Genomic DNA, 17,475 nt, shown 5'->3' on the forward strand with positions numbered 1-17,475 from the left:
TGTTGTTTTACCTGCTGTATTTTTCTGCTCACATACAAAATTCTTCATTCTTACCTTGTGTCCATTTGTGCCAGCTATTTACCTGTGATATAGACTATTGCCCATCATTTCTTTTCATGAACCACGCTGGAGTTCCTTTTCTTGTCTCTACTTGTCTGCTCATAACCTGGCCCAGTTTCCTTTTTATTAACTTCTTACTTCTCACAGGCAGACAAGATCAACAGAGGTCTGATGGATCTCACACTGTTCTTTTCATTTTTCCTTATGGTATTAAATCCTACTGATTAAACAAGGTTAAGTTTTGGATTCTTTTATCAAACAGAGCTTGGAAAAATGTGCCTTTGAGTTAAAATTGCACTTCTAATCTACACTTCTAAAGAAGATTTTAGCACACACTTCAGGGTGCCACACCCAAATGCAGTATAATTCCAACCTAAATTCACATGAACACTAACTGGTTAAATAGAGCGCAGTCTGCCAATAAGATGCAACCCACTGCTAGATGGCAATATGCAAACTGCCTGTATGTTTCAGTAATGTAGTAAGATGCAACCCACTTTATATTGGCCTATTTTATACAGATGCAACCGTATTGGATTCAAGACAGCCAAAGTTAAACCCAAATTATTTTACATTGACCAAATTAGGATCACATGCCTGGAGTAGCCCAAAGACTTGCAGACAGAGTGAAATGAACACCATGCACAAATGGGAATTATTTTAGAAACGAGGTTCCCTTTCCCCGTTTATTTCAAGCTCCTGTGCTGGGTATCAGTCACTCTGGTCCAGACTCCTCCTGTTTGGGTAAGCTAGGACAGCGATCCCACTCACATCACCATGTTAGGCTCAGGCACAGAAAAATAATCTGAAGCTATTTATTAAAAGCTATCAGAAAAAGATTTCCTACACCTGTTTTCACCCCATGTTGGAGCTGCCTCCTGCACTAGAACCTGTGGTGCATGTGAGTTACTTTCAAAAAGTCCTCATACCTAAACAAAAGAAGAGGTCGTTTTGCAATGCAACTGAAAACAACAAGTGTTTTGCTGGGTTGGTGTCCCTCCTGGCAACCTCTGTAGATCTGGAGCTTGTTGTGGCTAGGAGATGTACAGCTAGGAGATTGAGCATGTTCAGATTTAAATGTCTGTTAGAATTAACCTCTAAGTGATGGAAAGCAAACCTGAACTCTAAATGGTTAAACATGAGACCTTTCTGCAAGTTTTAAAGCAAGACTACTTTCTATTTTAATTTTTTACAGTTTTTAAATGATAAAAATGGAAAAGATGATTACTAAGACCCAGACCTAGGTGAATGACTCATTGGGGCTTCAATGAGTCAGGGGAATATAATTCCAGGGCCAAATTATTTGTTCTGAAGTAACTCGATGCCTTTTAAAGTATGTGACTGTGGTGGCTGTTCTGTCTGGTGTTAAAAACCATGAGCGCCTCAGAACAGTTGTCCAAGGATGTCCGAATCAAGATAGTTCACCTCAGCCAACCAGGAGAAGGCTGGTAAAATCTCCGTCCACATTTTAAACTACCAATTTCCATTGTCAAAAACATTATCAGGAAATGGAAGTTAAATGAAAGGTCTGAAAGACGAAGCAACATGTCAAGTCCTGGTGAGAAATACTCAGAAGAACCCACACATCACTGCAAAAGAACTGCAAAAAAAGAATAGCAGACACAGGTCTAGTTATTCACGGGACAACAATATAATGTACATTCAACAGCAAAGACCTACATGCAACCTTTGCCAGAAAGAAGCCTTTCCTACAAGCTCAACACAAAATGAAGGGTCTGAAGTATGCAAAAGAAAACCTCGAGAAGCCTGGAGCCTTTTGGAACAATGTGCTTTGGACTGATTAAACAAGAATGGATTTTTTTGTGGGCCAATATTATTGACCCAAAAATGTTTTATTATATGTGTGTGTGTATATATATATATAAAAGGGTGACACATTTGTAAGGAAAAAAAACCTCGGCAACTGCTCAGCATGTGGATGGATCCATTATCCTTTAGGGTTGTGTGGCAGCTGCAGGCACAGGAAATATTGTGCTGGTGGAAGCAATGATGGATTCCACCAAATATTTAGAAATTCTAGAGGCTGATGTTCAAAGATCTGTCCAGACTTTGAAGTTGAAGGGAGTTTGGGTATTTCAGCAAGACATTGGTCCAAAGCATACCTCAAAATCAACTGTGAAGTACCTCCAGGAAAGACAGAAGTTTGTAAACTGGTCACCACAGTCCCCAGATGTGAATGTTTTTAAAAATCTGTGGGGAGAACTCCAACATGCTGTGCGTGCGAGGAGGCAGAAGAATATTTCTGTGCTAGAGGTGTTCTGCAAGAAAGAATGGGGGAATATTCCAAAAGCAAGAATTGGAAGACTCGTTTGCAAGCTGTTATAGTTGCCCAAGGAGGAGTCTCAAAGCACTAACTGACTGGGTTCCCAAACTTTTGCACAGGGCGTTTTTCCTTTTTTATTATTTTGAAACTCTATAAAGTTTAAAATAAAACGTGATCTTGTGTTAAGAGTTGAAGAAATGTGTCATGTTTGTACCCTTTAGAGGTCAGGTTAGCATCTGTTCACCCAAGTATTAATTGTAGAAGGCATTTTGACCAGGGGGGCCCAGATGTTGGCACCCCACTCTACGTATATCATGTGCTCATTGTGTGGAATATGCATTTAGCTCTGAATGGTCTATGCATGGCTTTATTATTTGAGAACTGGTAATTCTTAATATTAATTCTTTTTCCTGGGTATTTGAAGATGCCTGTGCCTGGCTTGCCACCGAGTGGTATAAGGTCAAAACTGAACACTTGCCAGTTTGAGAAGCTGTGTTAATCTCTATTAACAGAACTGTATCATCTGCCCTATAGGGGGAGCCAATAACGTTCAAGGAAGAGACATTCGTGACTCATCGCTCGAGTGCCATAAGACATTTCCTCCAGAATGCCATTCAACTTCAGCTCTTTAAACAGGTAAACACACACACACACACACACACACACACACACACACACACACACACACACACACAAATGTACTGACACCTTCCCACCCTTGCATCTCTGTACGGATGTGCAGAAGACTGTGACAGAATTCTCTCTAGAGTTTCCCTAAGAAATGACGCAGTCACTTGTGACTTTTGTTCTTCATAATAATAATAACAATCTTTGAGGTTAACAATTCAAAACTTTCCACTTCAGTTTCACATATGTCCAGATGCATTTTATGTATTTCTATAATATAAACTCTTTCCTAAAGCACCCCCTAAGAAAACAAATTGCTATTCTAGGTCCTTCATTCCTTTTGCTATCAGGCTGTTAAATGTTGAGAGTAGTCTTTTTTTCAGTTTTTTTTTTAACTTTGTTTATTAAGTTTTACATGAAAATACAAGTGCGCCACCAGTGCATTACAAAATGTTTTTATCCAAAACAGGTATAAATATATTGTGGCAGGAATGAGGAAAAACACATGAGACCAAGGCGAGTTTGATGTTTATTCCTCAACTCCAAAAACCAACTAAAGCAGGAACAACCCTGCCCCGGCGAGCCCGGGAACGTAAACCACGCCCCCAGCTCACAGTCCTGCTGGGTGAGAGGCATAGCCCCTAGTGTCCGCCACACAGGCCCCCCCCCCGAACATCCAGAAGGGACTCCTGGAAAGAAACTTAGTGTCTCACTGGAGGCTTAAGCAGCCTGCCATAACGGCTGCGCCGTCCCTCAGCCGAAACAGTAGGTGAAACACAGTCCAAAGCCGGCTGAGAAGCAGAACGCTGAACCCGTGAAGACACTGCCGGGGTCCTGGAAGGAGGACGACCCCGACGGGGAACCTGGGCCGGAAACACAACTTCGCCTGCCACCCTGTGCGCCGGTTTAAGCCTATCAAGCATGACACGCTCCCTACGCCCACCCATATCTAGCACAAAACCCTTAGGACCCGTCTCAAGAACCTGAAATGGGCCATCGTATGGGGGTTGGAGGGGTGAGCGGTGAGCATCATGCCGTACAAAAACAAAACGAGCCGACATGAGCTCCGCAGGCACGAACGACCGTGGAAAACAGTGGTGAACGGGGCCTGGAACCCGAGTGCTGTCGGACAAAAAAGGATAAACGGTCGGACGGGGTCGAGGAGCGGAACTCCCAGGCAAAAATTCCCCAGGGACGCGGAGTGGCTGACCGAGCACCAGCTCAGCGGGTGACGCGTCGAGGTCCTCCTTAGGAGCCGAACGCAACCCGAGCATAACCCAAGGTAAACGATCCACCCAGTTACCATCCGAGAGCGCAGCGCGCAGCGCTGCCTTGAGCGACCGGTGAAAACGTTTACACAACCCGTTAGCCTGAGGGTGATACGCGGTAGTGCAGTGTACCTGCACACCCAAGGATCGCGCAAGTGCCGACCAGAGCTCTGACACGAACTGGGGGCCCCTGTCTGAGGTGATATCTGACGGAGTGCCGAAACGGGCGACCCAGGAGGAAAGAAAAGCGCGTGCAACATCCGAGGATGTTGTGGAGGATAGAGGGACAGCCTCTGGCCACCTGGTGGTCCGATCTACCATTGTGAGCAGGTGTGTAAAGCCCTGTGAAGAAGGTAGAGGGCCCACCAGGTCCACATGCACGTGGTCGAAACATCTGGCCGGGATCGGAAACGGCTCGAGGGGCGATTTAGTGTGCTGGTGGACCTTAGCGCGCTGGCACGCTACACATGCAGCTGCCCACCCCTTGACGTCCTTGCGGAGGCCAGGCCAGACGAACTTGGAACCGACCAACTTCACCGATGCCCGAACTCCAGGGTGCGAGAGGGAGTGAATCGAATCGAAAACTCGACGGCGCCAGGCCACTGGAACAACGGGGCGGGGACGGCCGGTGGAGACATCGCAGAGGAGGGCAGGACTGCCTTCCTGCATCACAGCGTCCTCTAGCTTGAGACCGGTACGCGTTGACCTAAGGGCAAGGACGTCCGGGTCACTGGGCTGGTCGGCAGCCATAGCGGAGAAATCCACACCGAGGTGCACAGGACACACAAGCACACGCGACAGACAATCGGCAACAGGGTTGGACTTCCCGGCCACATGCTGAATGTCCGTTGTGAACTCGGAGATCGCCGCTAGGTGGCGCTGTTGACGAGCAGACCACGGCTCAGTCACCTTGGACATGGCAAAAGTCAGCGGCTTATGATCCACATAAGCCGTGAATGGGCGACCCTCCAGCAGGAAGCGGAAATGCCGGGTTGCAAGGTGCAGTGCCAGCAACTCCCGGTCAAAAACGCTGTACTTGCGCTCGCTATCTCGCAGTTTGCGGCTAAAAAATGCGAGTGGCTGCCACGCATTCGCCACACGCTGTTCAACCACAGCCCCCACGGCCATGTCAGATGCATCGGTTGTTAAAGCTATGGACGCCGTGGGTGTGGGATGGGCGAGGAGGGCAGCGTTCGCCAGGGCGCACTTAGCTCCGTCAAAGGCCTGGACCTGTTCAGGAGTCCAGTCGACAGGGTCGTTAGCCTTCTTAAGCCGCAGGGCTTCTTAAAGTGGCTGAAGGAGGTGGGCAGCGCGAGGGAGGAAACGGTTATAGAAATTCACCATTCCCAAGAATTCCTGCAATACCTTAACAGAGACCGGGCGGGGAAATTCCGCCACCGCTTGCACCTTAGAAGGCAACGGGACCGCGCCTTGCGGCGAAATGCGGTGACCCAAGAAGTCAATCACCGGCAGTCCAAACTGACACTTGGCCGGGTTGACTATCAGGCCGTGTTCGTCCAGACGACGGAAAACCTGTTTCAGGTGCGCCAGGTGCTCGTCAGCTGACGGACTGGCCACTAATATGTCGTCGAGATAAACGAACACGAAATCAAGGTCACGCAACACCGAGTCCATCAGCCTCTGAAAGGTTTGCGCTGCCCCCTTCAAGCCAAAAGGCGTGCGCATGAACTCAAAAAGCCCAAACGGGGTGATCACTGCGGTCTTGGGCACGTCCTCTGCGCGCACGGGAACCTGATGATAGCCGCGCACCAAGTCCACCTTAGAGAAAATAGTGGTACCTGCCAGGCGTATGGAAAAGTCCTGTATGTGTGGGATGGGATAGCGGTCATTGGCGGTGACGTTGTTCAGGCGGCGAAAATCGCCGCAAGGCCGCCACGACCCATCCGCCTTGGGCACCATGTGAAGCGGCGAGGCCCACGGGCTGTTGGAACGCCTCACTATACCCAGACGCTCCATGATGGCGAACTCCTCCTTGGCTGTAGCCAATTTTACCGCGTCGAGGCGCCGCGCGCGCGCAAAAACGGGAGGTCCCAGAGTGGGAATGAAATGTTCTACCCCGTGTTTAGTAACCGCGGTGGAAAAGGCAGGTGTAGTCACCGATGGAAAATCCGCCAGCAAACGCTGAAAAACATCCCCTAATGCTAAAAAGTTAGCGTGTGTTAACGGCCCGGCTCCCCCTGTCTCGCACGGAACAGTGGCGAAAGACACAGCATCAATTAAACGGCGGTTTGCAACATCAACCAGCAGACCATTAGCACACAGAAAATCCGCGCCGATAATAGGAACAGTAATGGCGGCCACTACAAAGTCCCACTCAAAATGGCGCCCTTGGAAGCAAACAGTCACCAACCTTGTGCCAAACGTCGCAATGGACGAACCGTTAGCTGCACTTAACTGTGGGCCGCCGCCTTCGGCCGACCTGTCTGTCTTAGCAGGAGGGAGTAGGCTCTTTTGCGAGCCTGAGTCCACCAGAAACCGTCTTCCTGACATCGTGTCCTTATTGAAGAGCAGCTCACTACGTCCGCCAGCGCCCACAGCTGCTACTGAGCGCTGGCCCTGGAGTTTCCCGCCGTCTCAAACGTGCACGGAGGGACGCAGCGCCTCGCCTTGCCGCCGAACCGCTGGTGGAAGAAACAGAGGCCTCTCCTGCGCCGTCTCCGGGCAGTCACTCCAGCCACCACTGCCGGGTCCGCGTCCTCCGACGTCGGCTGCAGAGGCTCCGATGCCACACTCTGCACAGAGACCCGTCTGGTAGCCAGCAGGACCCGATCGGCCTCCTCAGCCAAATCTCAGCAGTCACCAGCGGCCAGACACGGGGAGTTAGCCAAAGCCGCGCGCACAGGAGACGGGAGCTGGCGCAAGAAAACGTGCGGGAAAAGGAACCCACCTTCGTCTGAGCCTAGCAGCAACAGCGTATTGTCCATGAGATCCACAGCCGTCCCGTCGCCCAAACCGGATAGGGAAAGGATTCTATCTGCCCTCTCTGCGGCAGATAGGCTGTACCTCCGGAGCAGAAGATGTTTGAGGGCGACGTATTTATCGTGTTGCGGAGGGGCGCGCAACAGCTGCATGGCCCGGCGTGTGGACTGCTGGTCCAGCGCAGCGACGACCAAATAGTATCTGGAGTTGTCCGCGGAGATTCCACGCTGGTGGAACAGCGCCTCAACATGCTGGAACCACGAGGCCGGGTCGCTCTTCCAGAACTCTGGGAGTTTCACAGCCGCGGCGAGAACGGCCGGCTGTGAGAGTTGGGGCGGCGTGGCCGAAGTGGATTCACACACATCTTCTGCTCCAAACATGTTCAATTCGGGGTCACCAATGTGGCAGGAATGAGGAAAAACACATGAGACCAAGGCGAGTTTGATGTTTATTCCTCAAATCCAAAAACCAACTAAAGCAGGAACAACCCTGCCCCGGCGAGCCCGGGAACGTAAACCACGCCCCCAGCTCACAGTCCTGCTGGGTGAGAGGCATAGCCCCTAGTGTCCGCCACAATATATGTATATGTACATATAAAATAAACTTCTCTATTATCAAAATACTGTAAAAAAGTGACAATCAAAAATGTTATAACAAAAACAGCATTACTGTCTCAGAAAATAAACTGAAAATAACAATAAAAAAGGAAAAAACAAAAACAAAAACGCAGCCAAAAGAGAGAGGAGGGAGAAAAAGAAGAAAAGAAAAAAAACCCAAATACAAAACATCAGTCAGAAAACAGTGGTGTCCCCACTATACAATACCGTAACGCGCACTGACAAGCAGACACGCCGGCCCCGACCAACGGGCCGGACCCCCAGCCGACTGGCCAACGCTGCCGCCCGCGGAGCGGGAGACACGGGCCAGCGCCCCGACTAAAGGGCCCGACCCACCAGCCAAGGACCAACGCGTCCACCCACCCACACACGCCACAATACATTGGTATAACAGCAGTTAAACTGCACGCTGCCCAGCATCAGTAGCACTGTAAACCATAAAAAAGTTTATCAGTCCAGGATAAATGGGAAACTTATGTGATTAATAAATTGAAAAAATTGACCCCATAATTTCTGGAATTTATCAGCAGAACCACTCAGTGAAAGTCGAAGTTTTTCTAATTTAAGAAAATAGAGAACGTCTCGAGCCCAGTGAAAATAAGAAGGTGACACCTGTGACTTCCATTTAATTACTATTAGTCTCCTTGCCAAAAAAGTGGTAAAAGTGAGGTCTTTTTTAACTGCAGAGAGAGTTGGTAACATAGGAAAGACTCCAAACAACGCACCAAAAGCATCAGGCTCAACTTTTTCCCCACTTATCACAGAAATTATATTAAAAACTTCTGTCCAACATTTATGCAAAGATGGGCAAAGCCATGTATAAGATCTGCAGGTGAATGCTGGCATGTGTTGCATGCAGGGGACACCCCATCATAGAACTTTGACAAACGGGCATTAGTATAATAGGTGCGATGAACCAATTTACACTGAATAAGGCTATGCCTCGCGCAAATAGAGGATTTATGAACTCGTTTTAAAATCTCCGCCCAAATTTCCTCTGATATTGCCTCCCCCAAATCCTTCTCCCATAACATCTTAATGGAATTTAAGGAGTCCGGACGTAAAAGATAAATTTGGTTATAAATTTATGAGATGGAGCCTTTTAAGGTTGGGATTGGTGTCAGGAAACTATCTAGAACAGAATCATTAGGTAGGTGGGGAAATATGGGAAACATGTTATGAGCAAAGCTCCGGACCTGCAGATATCTGAAAAAATGTTGCTTAGGAAGTGAAAATTTGTCTGACAATTGCTGAAAAGAGGCAAAAACATTATCAATATACAAGTCTTTAAAGGTGTTGATGCCAAACCTTTCCCACCTTAAAAAAACACTATCCATCAGGGAAGGAGGGAAAACATGATTGGCGGCTAGTGGAGCATAGGTAGAAAAAGTCTGTAGGCCAAAGAAGCGCTTAAACTGAACCCAGATTCTTAAGAGATGTTTTAACAATTACATTCTTAGTATATGGAGGTGTGGAGGAATGGATAGGGGAGTGTAGCAAAGCTTTTAACGACACAGGTTTAGCCTAATTGGATTCTATGATAAGCCATTCTGGAGGGGGTTGAGAGGCCTCAAGTTGAAGCCAGGATTTAAAAATTCTTATATTGGAAGCCCAATAATAAAATCTAAAGTTAGGCAGTGCCATGCCACCGAGCAGTTTTGGCCTTTGTAGATATTGCTTACGCATTCTAGGAACTTTCTTATTCCATACAAACTCCAGGATCATGCTGTCCACTTTGTGGAAAAACGTCTGAGGGAGAAAAGAGATATACATTGAAATAGATAGGAAAAGCGTGGGAGAATATTCATTTTGACCGTATTGACTCATGCAACCAAAGAAAGATTAAGAACGGACCAGCGATCCAAATCCCCTTTAATTCGGGTCAGCAAAGGGGCAAAATTTGCTTTATAAAGATCCTCCATTTTTTGCGTGACTTTAACTCCCAAATATGTGAAACTGTGTTGGGCAATCTTAAAGGGTAGAGTATGCAAGCAATAATCGTTAGCGGCGGTATTAATAGGAAATATTTCACTTTTGCTCAAATTCAGTTTGTATCCCGATATCAAGCTAAACGACTGAAGAGTGGCGAGTATAGCAGGGACAGAGGTGGGCAAGCCAGAAACGTATAAAAGGAGATCATCTGTGTAAAGTGAGACTTTCAGTTCCATGCCATTTCTTACTATGCCTGTAATATGGGGATTGGATTGAAGCACTACTGAAAGGGGTTCAATGGCAATAGCAAATAACAAAGGACTTAAGGGGCAGCCCCGTCTTGTAGAGCGGAAAAGGCGAAAGTAGTCAGAGTTAATATTATTCGTCCTGATTGAAGCATGTGGAGAAGAGTAGAGTAACCGAATCCATGAAATAAAGTTTTTTCCAAAGCCAAATTTCTCTAAAGTGAAGAAAAGATAATTCCACTCCACTCTATCGAACGCCTTCTCGGCATCTAAAGATATCAAAGCCTCTTGAGTGTCAGAAGATGGAGTATTATAAATTACATTGAACAAACATCTAAGATTAGAGAATGAATGCCTATTTCGCATAAATCCTGTTTGATCTTGAGAAATTATAGAAGGGAGAACAGATTCAAGGCGTAGTGCTAGTAATTTGGATAACAATTTAAAGTCAGCATTCAGTAAACTTATTGGGCGATAAGAGCAGCAAGCAAAGGGATCTTTGTCTTTTTTCAAGAGGAGAGAAATAGAGGCTTGATTAAGAGTTTGAGGAAGACGTCTAGCGACAAGTGATTCGTTAAAGATATCTAATAGTAAAGGGGCCAGCTTGTGCCAAAACTTATAAAATTCAGACGGAAAACCATCTGGGCCTGGACACTTCCCATTTTGCAGAGATGTAGCAGCTGCGTGAAGTTCTGAAATAGTAATTGAATTCTCTAATACTTTCACGTCTGATAGACCAATAGAGGGAATATCTAAATTTTCAAAGAAGGTATCATAATTAGGAGGCGACGGACCTTGATCAGAAGAGTAAAGAGATACATAAAATTCCTTAAAAATATTATTAATTTCTAAAGGGTCAGTTGTTTTACCTGAATCTGTTTGGATCTGAGAAATGTGACGCGATGTAGCCATTTGGCACAACTGGTGTGATAATAGCTTGCTGGCCTTATCACCATGTTCATAGAACCGGGATTTCGACTGGAGCAAGAGCTCAGTAGTGCGATGAGTCATGAGGACATCGTACTCAGCTTGTAAGGAGAGACGTTCCTTGTAAATATCTGGGGACTGGGAGGAAGCATACAAGTTATCAAGTTGAGAAATACTCTTTGCCAGCCTAGATAATTTTTCCTCTCTAACTTTTCTCTCATGTCTTGAATAAGAAATTATTTCCCCCCTAATATATGCCTTTAATGTCTCCCACAGCAAAGAAGCAGACACATCAGGTGTTTTGTTTACACTCACAAAAAAGTCAATCTGTTGTGAAACAAAGTTAACAAAATTCTCATTCGATAGTAAGCGTGTATTAAGACGCCATGGTGAGTGCGTGTTGATTATGTTTTTAAAAAAAAAGTTCATTGAGATTGGAGCATGGTCAGATATAACAATAGCATTGTATTTACAGTCTGACACCGATGAAAGTAGTCTATTATCAACCAAGAAAAAGTCAATACGGGTGAAAGTGTGATGCACATGGGAGAAGAAAGAATATTCCCTTTTAGAAGGGTTGAAAAAGCGCCAGGCATCAGAAACTGCAAACTCTTCCATGAAAGACTGGATTGCTTTGGCAGATTTCGAAGGTGAGCAAACCTTAGAGGAGGAGCGGTCCAACTGAGGATTGAGCCCCAATTAAAGTCACCTCCTAAAATCAAACAGTGTGAGGACATATCAGAGAGAGTTGAGAAGAGAAGTTTAAAAAAGGCCTCGTCGTCATAATTTGGAGCATATACATTTGCCAAAATCAAGTGAGTGTTACGTATTTAGCCAATAACAATAACGAATCTACCATTTGGATCAGAAATAACAGATGAATAAATAAATGGAACAGATTTGTGCAGCAGAATGGCAACCCCCCGTGATTTGCCCTGGAATGTAGAATGGTATATCTGACCCACCCATCCCCTTTTCAATCTGGCATGATCAGAAGCTTTAAAATGGGTTTCTTGTAAAAAGATCACCTGAGCACCAAGAGTGTGAAGATGATGCAACACCTTGCTACGTTTTATGGGGTTATTGAGTCCTTTACAGTTAAAACTAACAAATTTAATGCCCCCCCCCATATTAAGGCACTTTTAAATTAGTACGAGACATGACTAAGCATATACAGTGCTATTTACAAGGGCAGCGCGACAGTAGTAGAACATAACACTGAAAACAAATGCCTGACTGATGGGGAAAAAAGAAAAAAGAGGACCAAAAACAAAAACGAAAAACAAAACCAAACCAAAACCAAAAGCCCTTCCACCCACCCACTGGCAGAAGCATCCCCCCAAACGGGATGCGCGCAACTTGACCCCAAAAAACACACAAACTATCACGCCTCCTTGTAGCTCTGATAAAAACCCACCAAACACTACTCTGCGTCCACTAAGAAAATGTGACATTTTAAGGAAACAATAAAAATATACAATAATAAACAGGCTTATAGCCTAATAATGTAAATATGTATGGTCTAAGCAGCTACATGTAACTATTTCACCCTAGAAAAAGTAGACAAGCAGCATGAATTTGCAGCATCAAACAAGCTTAACATGAAAGTGACTCCTGTTAAAACTTCGAAGTTGAAGTATTCATGCATAATTAAACAGCAAACGTGTATTCAAGTTTTAACTGTAAACAACTTAAGATTTTTAAAAAAAAGCAGCGAAAAGTGAACAGAAAACAGTGGTAACGTCAGTCTCTAACATAGACTGGTCTCTAACCGTAGGCAATCTAACGTCCCTGAAGCAAGGCACTATGGGAAATGTAGTCTTATCACCTGGCAGTAGCGGCTAACCAACTAGCCAGTTAGCATGTCAGCTAAACTGCATCAGGATCGACAACTTTTTTAATGTTTTTCTCAACAAAATCTGATGCCAAAGCAGGGTCATCAAACCTGTGAGCTTGTCCGCTGGGTAAGGTAATGCCAAGCGTTGCCGGGTAGAAAAGACCAAACTTGATGTTTGGGCAAGAGTGGAGCTCCTTTTTCACTTTGGCAAAGGCGGCCCGTTTCTTGGCCACCGCTGGAGGGAAATCCGGGAAAATCGAGATCCTCCCGCCATTGTAGGAGAGAGGAGAGGCTTCCCCGGCACGTCGCAGAATCTGGTTCCGAACTTGAAACAGGTTAACCCGAATAACAAGCGGACGTGGAGGTTCACCATCTTTGGGCCTTGCACGGAGGGTACGATGGGCCCGATCCAGTACAGGTTTGTCATCAAGTCCCAATAGGTCTTGTAAGAGTTGGGCAGTAAACTCGGTGGGTCGCTGGCCTTCCAGACCCTCAGACAGGCCAACCAGGCGTACATTATTCCATCTTGACCGCCCCTCCAGGTCCTCGCATTTCCTGGAGAGAGAGTCGACCAGGGTGTTACGTGTGCTAACATTAGCTTGAAGGTCGGCTAGCCTGCTATCATGGTCGTTAGCTGAGCGCTCGAGGTCAGTTATAGTCTCAGTCTGAGAGGCCAGTTTAGCTTCGATTGACTCCAGAGCCGCCGTAATCTCTCTTTTGACAGCACCCGAGACGATGGATTCAAATTTATTGATGATATCGGAGCGCATTTCGTCCATCATCTGCCTCATATTCATTAGCAGGGCTCCATTAGCATCTAGCTGCTGCTGGGGTTCTGGCTCAGAAGAAAGCCGAGGCTTGTTGCCGCGACCTGATTTGGGAGCGTCGGATTTCCCTCTATTTGCCATCATAGATCGTCCTCAGTCGAAAAAAAATCACTTAAAGCAAGTAGCTGCAAAAGTAAAGCTCAAAAAGCTACAAAAGTGCAAAATAGTGCAAAAAAGTATAAATTAAGTCACATTTCGGCGGAGCACCTGCAAAACACGTCCTACATCAAGCCTGCTCAGCAGCGCCCCCGAGAGAGTAGTCATTTTAAATAAATGCTTTGTTTAGTTTAAACCACAAGTTGGTTTATACCTTGTTTGTTTCTCACATGGCTTGGTGGTCTGTACGCTCAGTCTGTAGTGGTGGAATGTAACGTGCAATGCCTCTTAGGATGCTTCATTTAATTATTATTTATTCTATTCTTTTAACTTATGTGCATTTTTATCCTTCGCATGGTCCTCTTGTGAGTCTGCATGCATGGCCACACGAGGGCGCCAGTGTGCATCTCTTCTGCATGCATGGCCACACGAGAGCGCCAGAGTGCATCTCTTCTGCGTGCACTGATCTGTTTGTTGTCTCTGACATACTGCTGATTGCCGCTTGTCTGTGAGTGTGTGTGGTCTGGATAGATTTGGACCTGAAACCTAAATAAAGTTTTCAGAATCAGAATTTGAATATATATAATGTGCTATGACTAAGCAGCATGGAGACATCTGTAAATGAATGTTTGTTACATTTGTTACCTTATCACAGAAAGTTAATCGTTTTATCTGGACTTTCTGTCACTACCTTACCTGGATTATGGAGCAACTATAACCTTACGGGAGATACATGTTATGAACCAAAAACTGATCAATCAAATACACTACTGCGTGTATGGAATACTCATAAATCAAAGTTCTCATATTTGGGTAGAACAGTTCTCATGCTTGACTTTAATAATGATAATAATAATAATAATTACCATCGTCATCATCATCATCATCATTACATTTATTTATGCTTTTCTAGACACCCAAAACACAACACTTAAAGTATAATAAAAAAAAATAATAATAATAATAATAAGTAACTGGAAAGCCCCTGGTAATGACGGGATAGCGAACTTCTGGATCAAGAACTTACCATCTTTACACCAAGATCTGACAAACGCCTACAATGGATGCATCAGCAACCCAGAAACCTGCCCTGAATGGCTCACAACTGGTGCCACCTACCTACTTTCCAAAACAGAAGACACCAAAAACCCTAAAAACTATTCTCCCATCACATGTCTCCCTACAACCTACAAGATCTTAACATCCATCATCGCCGGAAGAGTTTACAAACACCTGGAAGAAAACAACCTACTTCCCATGGAACAAAAAGGGTGTTGAAAAGGGAGCTATGGCTGCAAAGACCAGCTTTTAATAAACAAGGCCATCATTAAGGAAGTAAAAAGGAGGAAGAAAAATCTGACAACAGCCTGGATAGACTATAAGAAGGCGTTTGACTCTACCCCATGACTGGACACTAAAATGTCTTGACAGCTACAAAATATCACCAATCCTTATCCAGTTCCTAACAGCAAATATGGACCAGTGGAAAACAACCCTTGTTCTAAAATACACAGACAGGATGCTACATTCAAGGCACATCAACATTAGTAGTGGCATATTTCAAGATGACTCTCTTTCTCCTTTCCTCTTCTGCATAGCTCTTACTCCACTATCCTCCCTCCTGAACAACACCAGCTATGGTTATACTACAGGTTCATGCACTATTAACCATCTAGTCTACATGGATGACCTGAAAACCTTTACCAAGAATGACCAAGAACAAACTGGCCTTTAGACCATCGTAAAAGGCTTCAGTGACGACATCAAAATGGAGTTCAGACTAGACAAATGTGCCAAAGCTACATTCAAAAAAGGAAAACATAACCACCACCGAAAACATCCAAATTGACCTAGACACAACCGTCCAAGACCTAGAACAGGAAGGCACATACAAATACCTGGGAGTGAACAAAAGGGACGGGATACAACAGGCCCAAATGAAAGAAAAGATCAGAAAGGAGTACTGCCGAAGAATACGAATGGTAACAAAATCCCAACTCAATGCATCCAACCGAATGGAAGCCATCAACACCCTGGCTACACCAGTCATAACTTACAGCTTCAACATAGTCGACTGGAAACTAGAAGAGATCAGGAAACTAGATAGAAAAACAAGAAAATACTCACCTTAGAGAGGATGCACCATCCAAAATCAGATGTGGATAAATTGTACCTCCCCAGAAACGAGGGTGGCAGGGGTCTGTTCCAGCTGGAAACTGCCTACAATACAACAACAATAGGCCTAGATACTTACCTTAACACCAAAAATGACCCCCTTCTCATGATTGCTAGAGAGCATGAAAAACAAAACAAAAAGTACTCCATAGCTAACAAAGTCGCAATGTTCAGAAGAGAACTCCAACTCCCTGAAACACCGCAACCTGAAAATGAAGCTCCAACCATCCACGCCCGAAAAGTTAAACAAAAAGCAAAGAGTCACGCCCAAGAACAAATGAAACAAAAATGGGAAGGGAAAAAAATGCACGGGCAATACCCAAAAAGAGTAGGTGAGAAGGTGTAGACCAACATATGACCAACCAATGGCTCAAAACAGCTGGGCTGAAAGCCGAAACAGAAGGCTTCATCATCGCTGCCCAAGACCAGGCCATCAAGACCAATTACTACCGGAGCAAAATGCTCAAAGATGGCACAGACCCAGCGTGCAGGATATGTGGTCGATTCCAGGAAACCATTGATCATATCGTGGCAGGGTGCCCTGAGCTGGCCAAAACTGAATACATACAAAGACACAACAAGGCCGCCACATACCTGCACTGGAACATCTGCAAAGAATTCAACATCAACACAAAAGAAAAACGGTACGAGCACGAGCCCCAAACAGTAACAGAAAAAGACCACATCACAATCTTATGGGACATGCCAGTACAGACAGATCTTCAGATAAAGGCCAACAGACCAGACATCACCACCAAGAACCAAAAAGAAAAAAGCTGCCTCCTCATCGACATGTCCATCCCGACTGAAAGGAACACCTCAGTAAAAGTAACTGAAAAACTGTTGAAATATAAAGACCTTGAAATCCAGACTGAACGAATGTGGGGAATGAAAACCACAACAATACCAGTAGTGATAGGAGCCCTGGGACTTGTAAAAAAAGGGAAGGATAACTACAACCAACGGATCCCAGGTAACATCAGAATACAAGAAGTACAGAAGATCGCACTACTTCGAACATCTCATATCCTAAGAAAGGCACCGTCCATCAAATGGACTTGTACCTCATTCTACCCCTAGGCCCAAGGAATGGACCCGCCCGCTTATTATGTTGTTTTATGGCATGAAGTTAAAGGACATTTTTATAATGATAATAATAATAATAATAAAAAATAATCATTAATTTATATAGCGCTTTTCTAGACACCCGAAGTGTTTAAATAATAATAATAATACATTTATTTATATAGCACTTTTCTAAAACAATGTTACAAAGAACTTTACAAAGAAATAAAACCAGACAAGGCAAAAATAAGAGCAAGACCAAATAAGTAAGAGCAAAAATAAAAACAATATTAATAAATAAAAACAAATATCAAACATTTGTAAAAGCTTTCATAAAAAGAAAAGTTTTAAGATGGGATTTAAAAGAAGCTAGAGATAATATGATGAGTGCATAGTATTACTTCAAAACATAAACATGTAACATTAACCTGGGGATCCAGAGACATGACATTTTTAATGTCTATATGCATGCTCAGTAATCCAGGGAGCAAACCACAGAAAATTGAATCGGTTCATCTGGACACAACGTTTATTGAGAGAAAAGTTTCATCATCATCTAAGTAACCTCTGCATAG

The 17,475-nt window shown here is 44.8% G+C and overlaps 1 protein-coding gene across 4 annotated transcripts in view; it reads left to right on the top strand.

Annotated features, from left to right (window-relative positions):
- dennd1a (DENN/MADD domain containing 1A) overlaps positions 1-17,475 on the top strand; it is a 160,310-nt gene that overhangs the window by 93,085 nt on the left and 49,750 nt on the right. For all 4 annotated transcript variants that reach the window (XR_008811097.1, XM_056290733.1, XM_056290734.1 and 1 more), the window contains exon 14: positions 2,879-2,980. Coding sequence is in view for 3 of the 4 variants with exons in the window: in XM_056290733.1 (XP_056146708.1) it covers positions 2,879-2,980 (102 nt within the window). In the remaining variant the exon portion in view is untranslated. The remainder of the gene's footprint in view (positions 1-2,878; positions 2,981-17,475) is intronic.

Source organism: Lampris incognitus, chromosome 12 (genome assembly GCF_029633865.1).
Source record: "Lampris incognitus isolate fLamInc1 chromosome 12, fLamInc1.hap2, whole genome shotgun sequence".
Classification (NCBI taxonomy): Eukaryota; Metazoa; Chordata; class Actinopteri; order Lampriformes; family Lampridae; genus Lampris; species Lampris incognitus.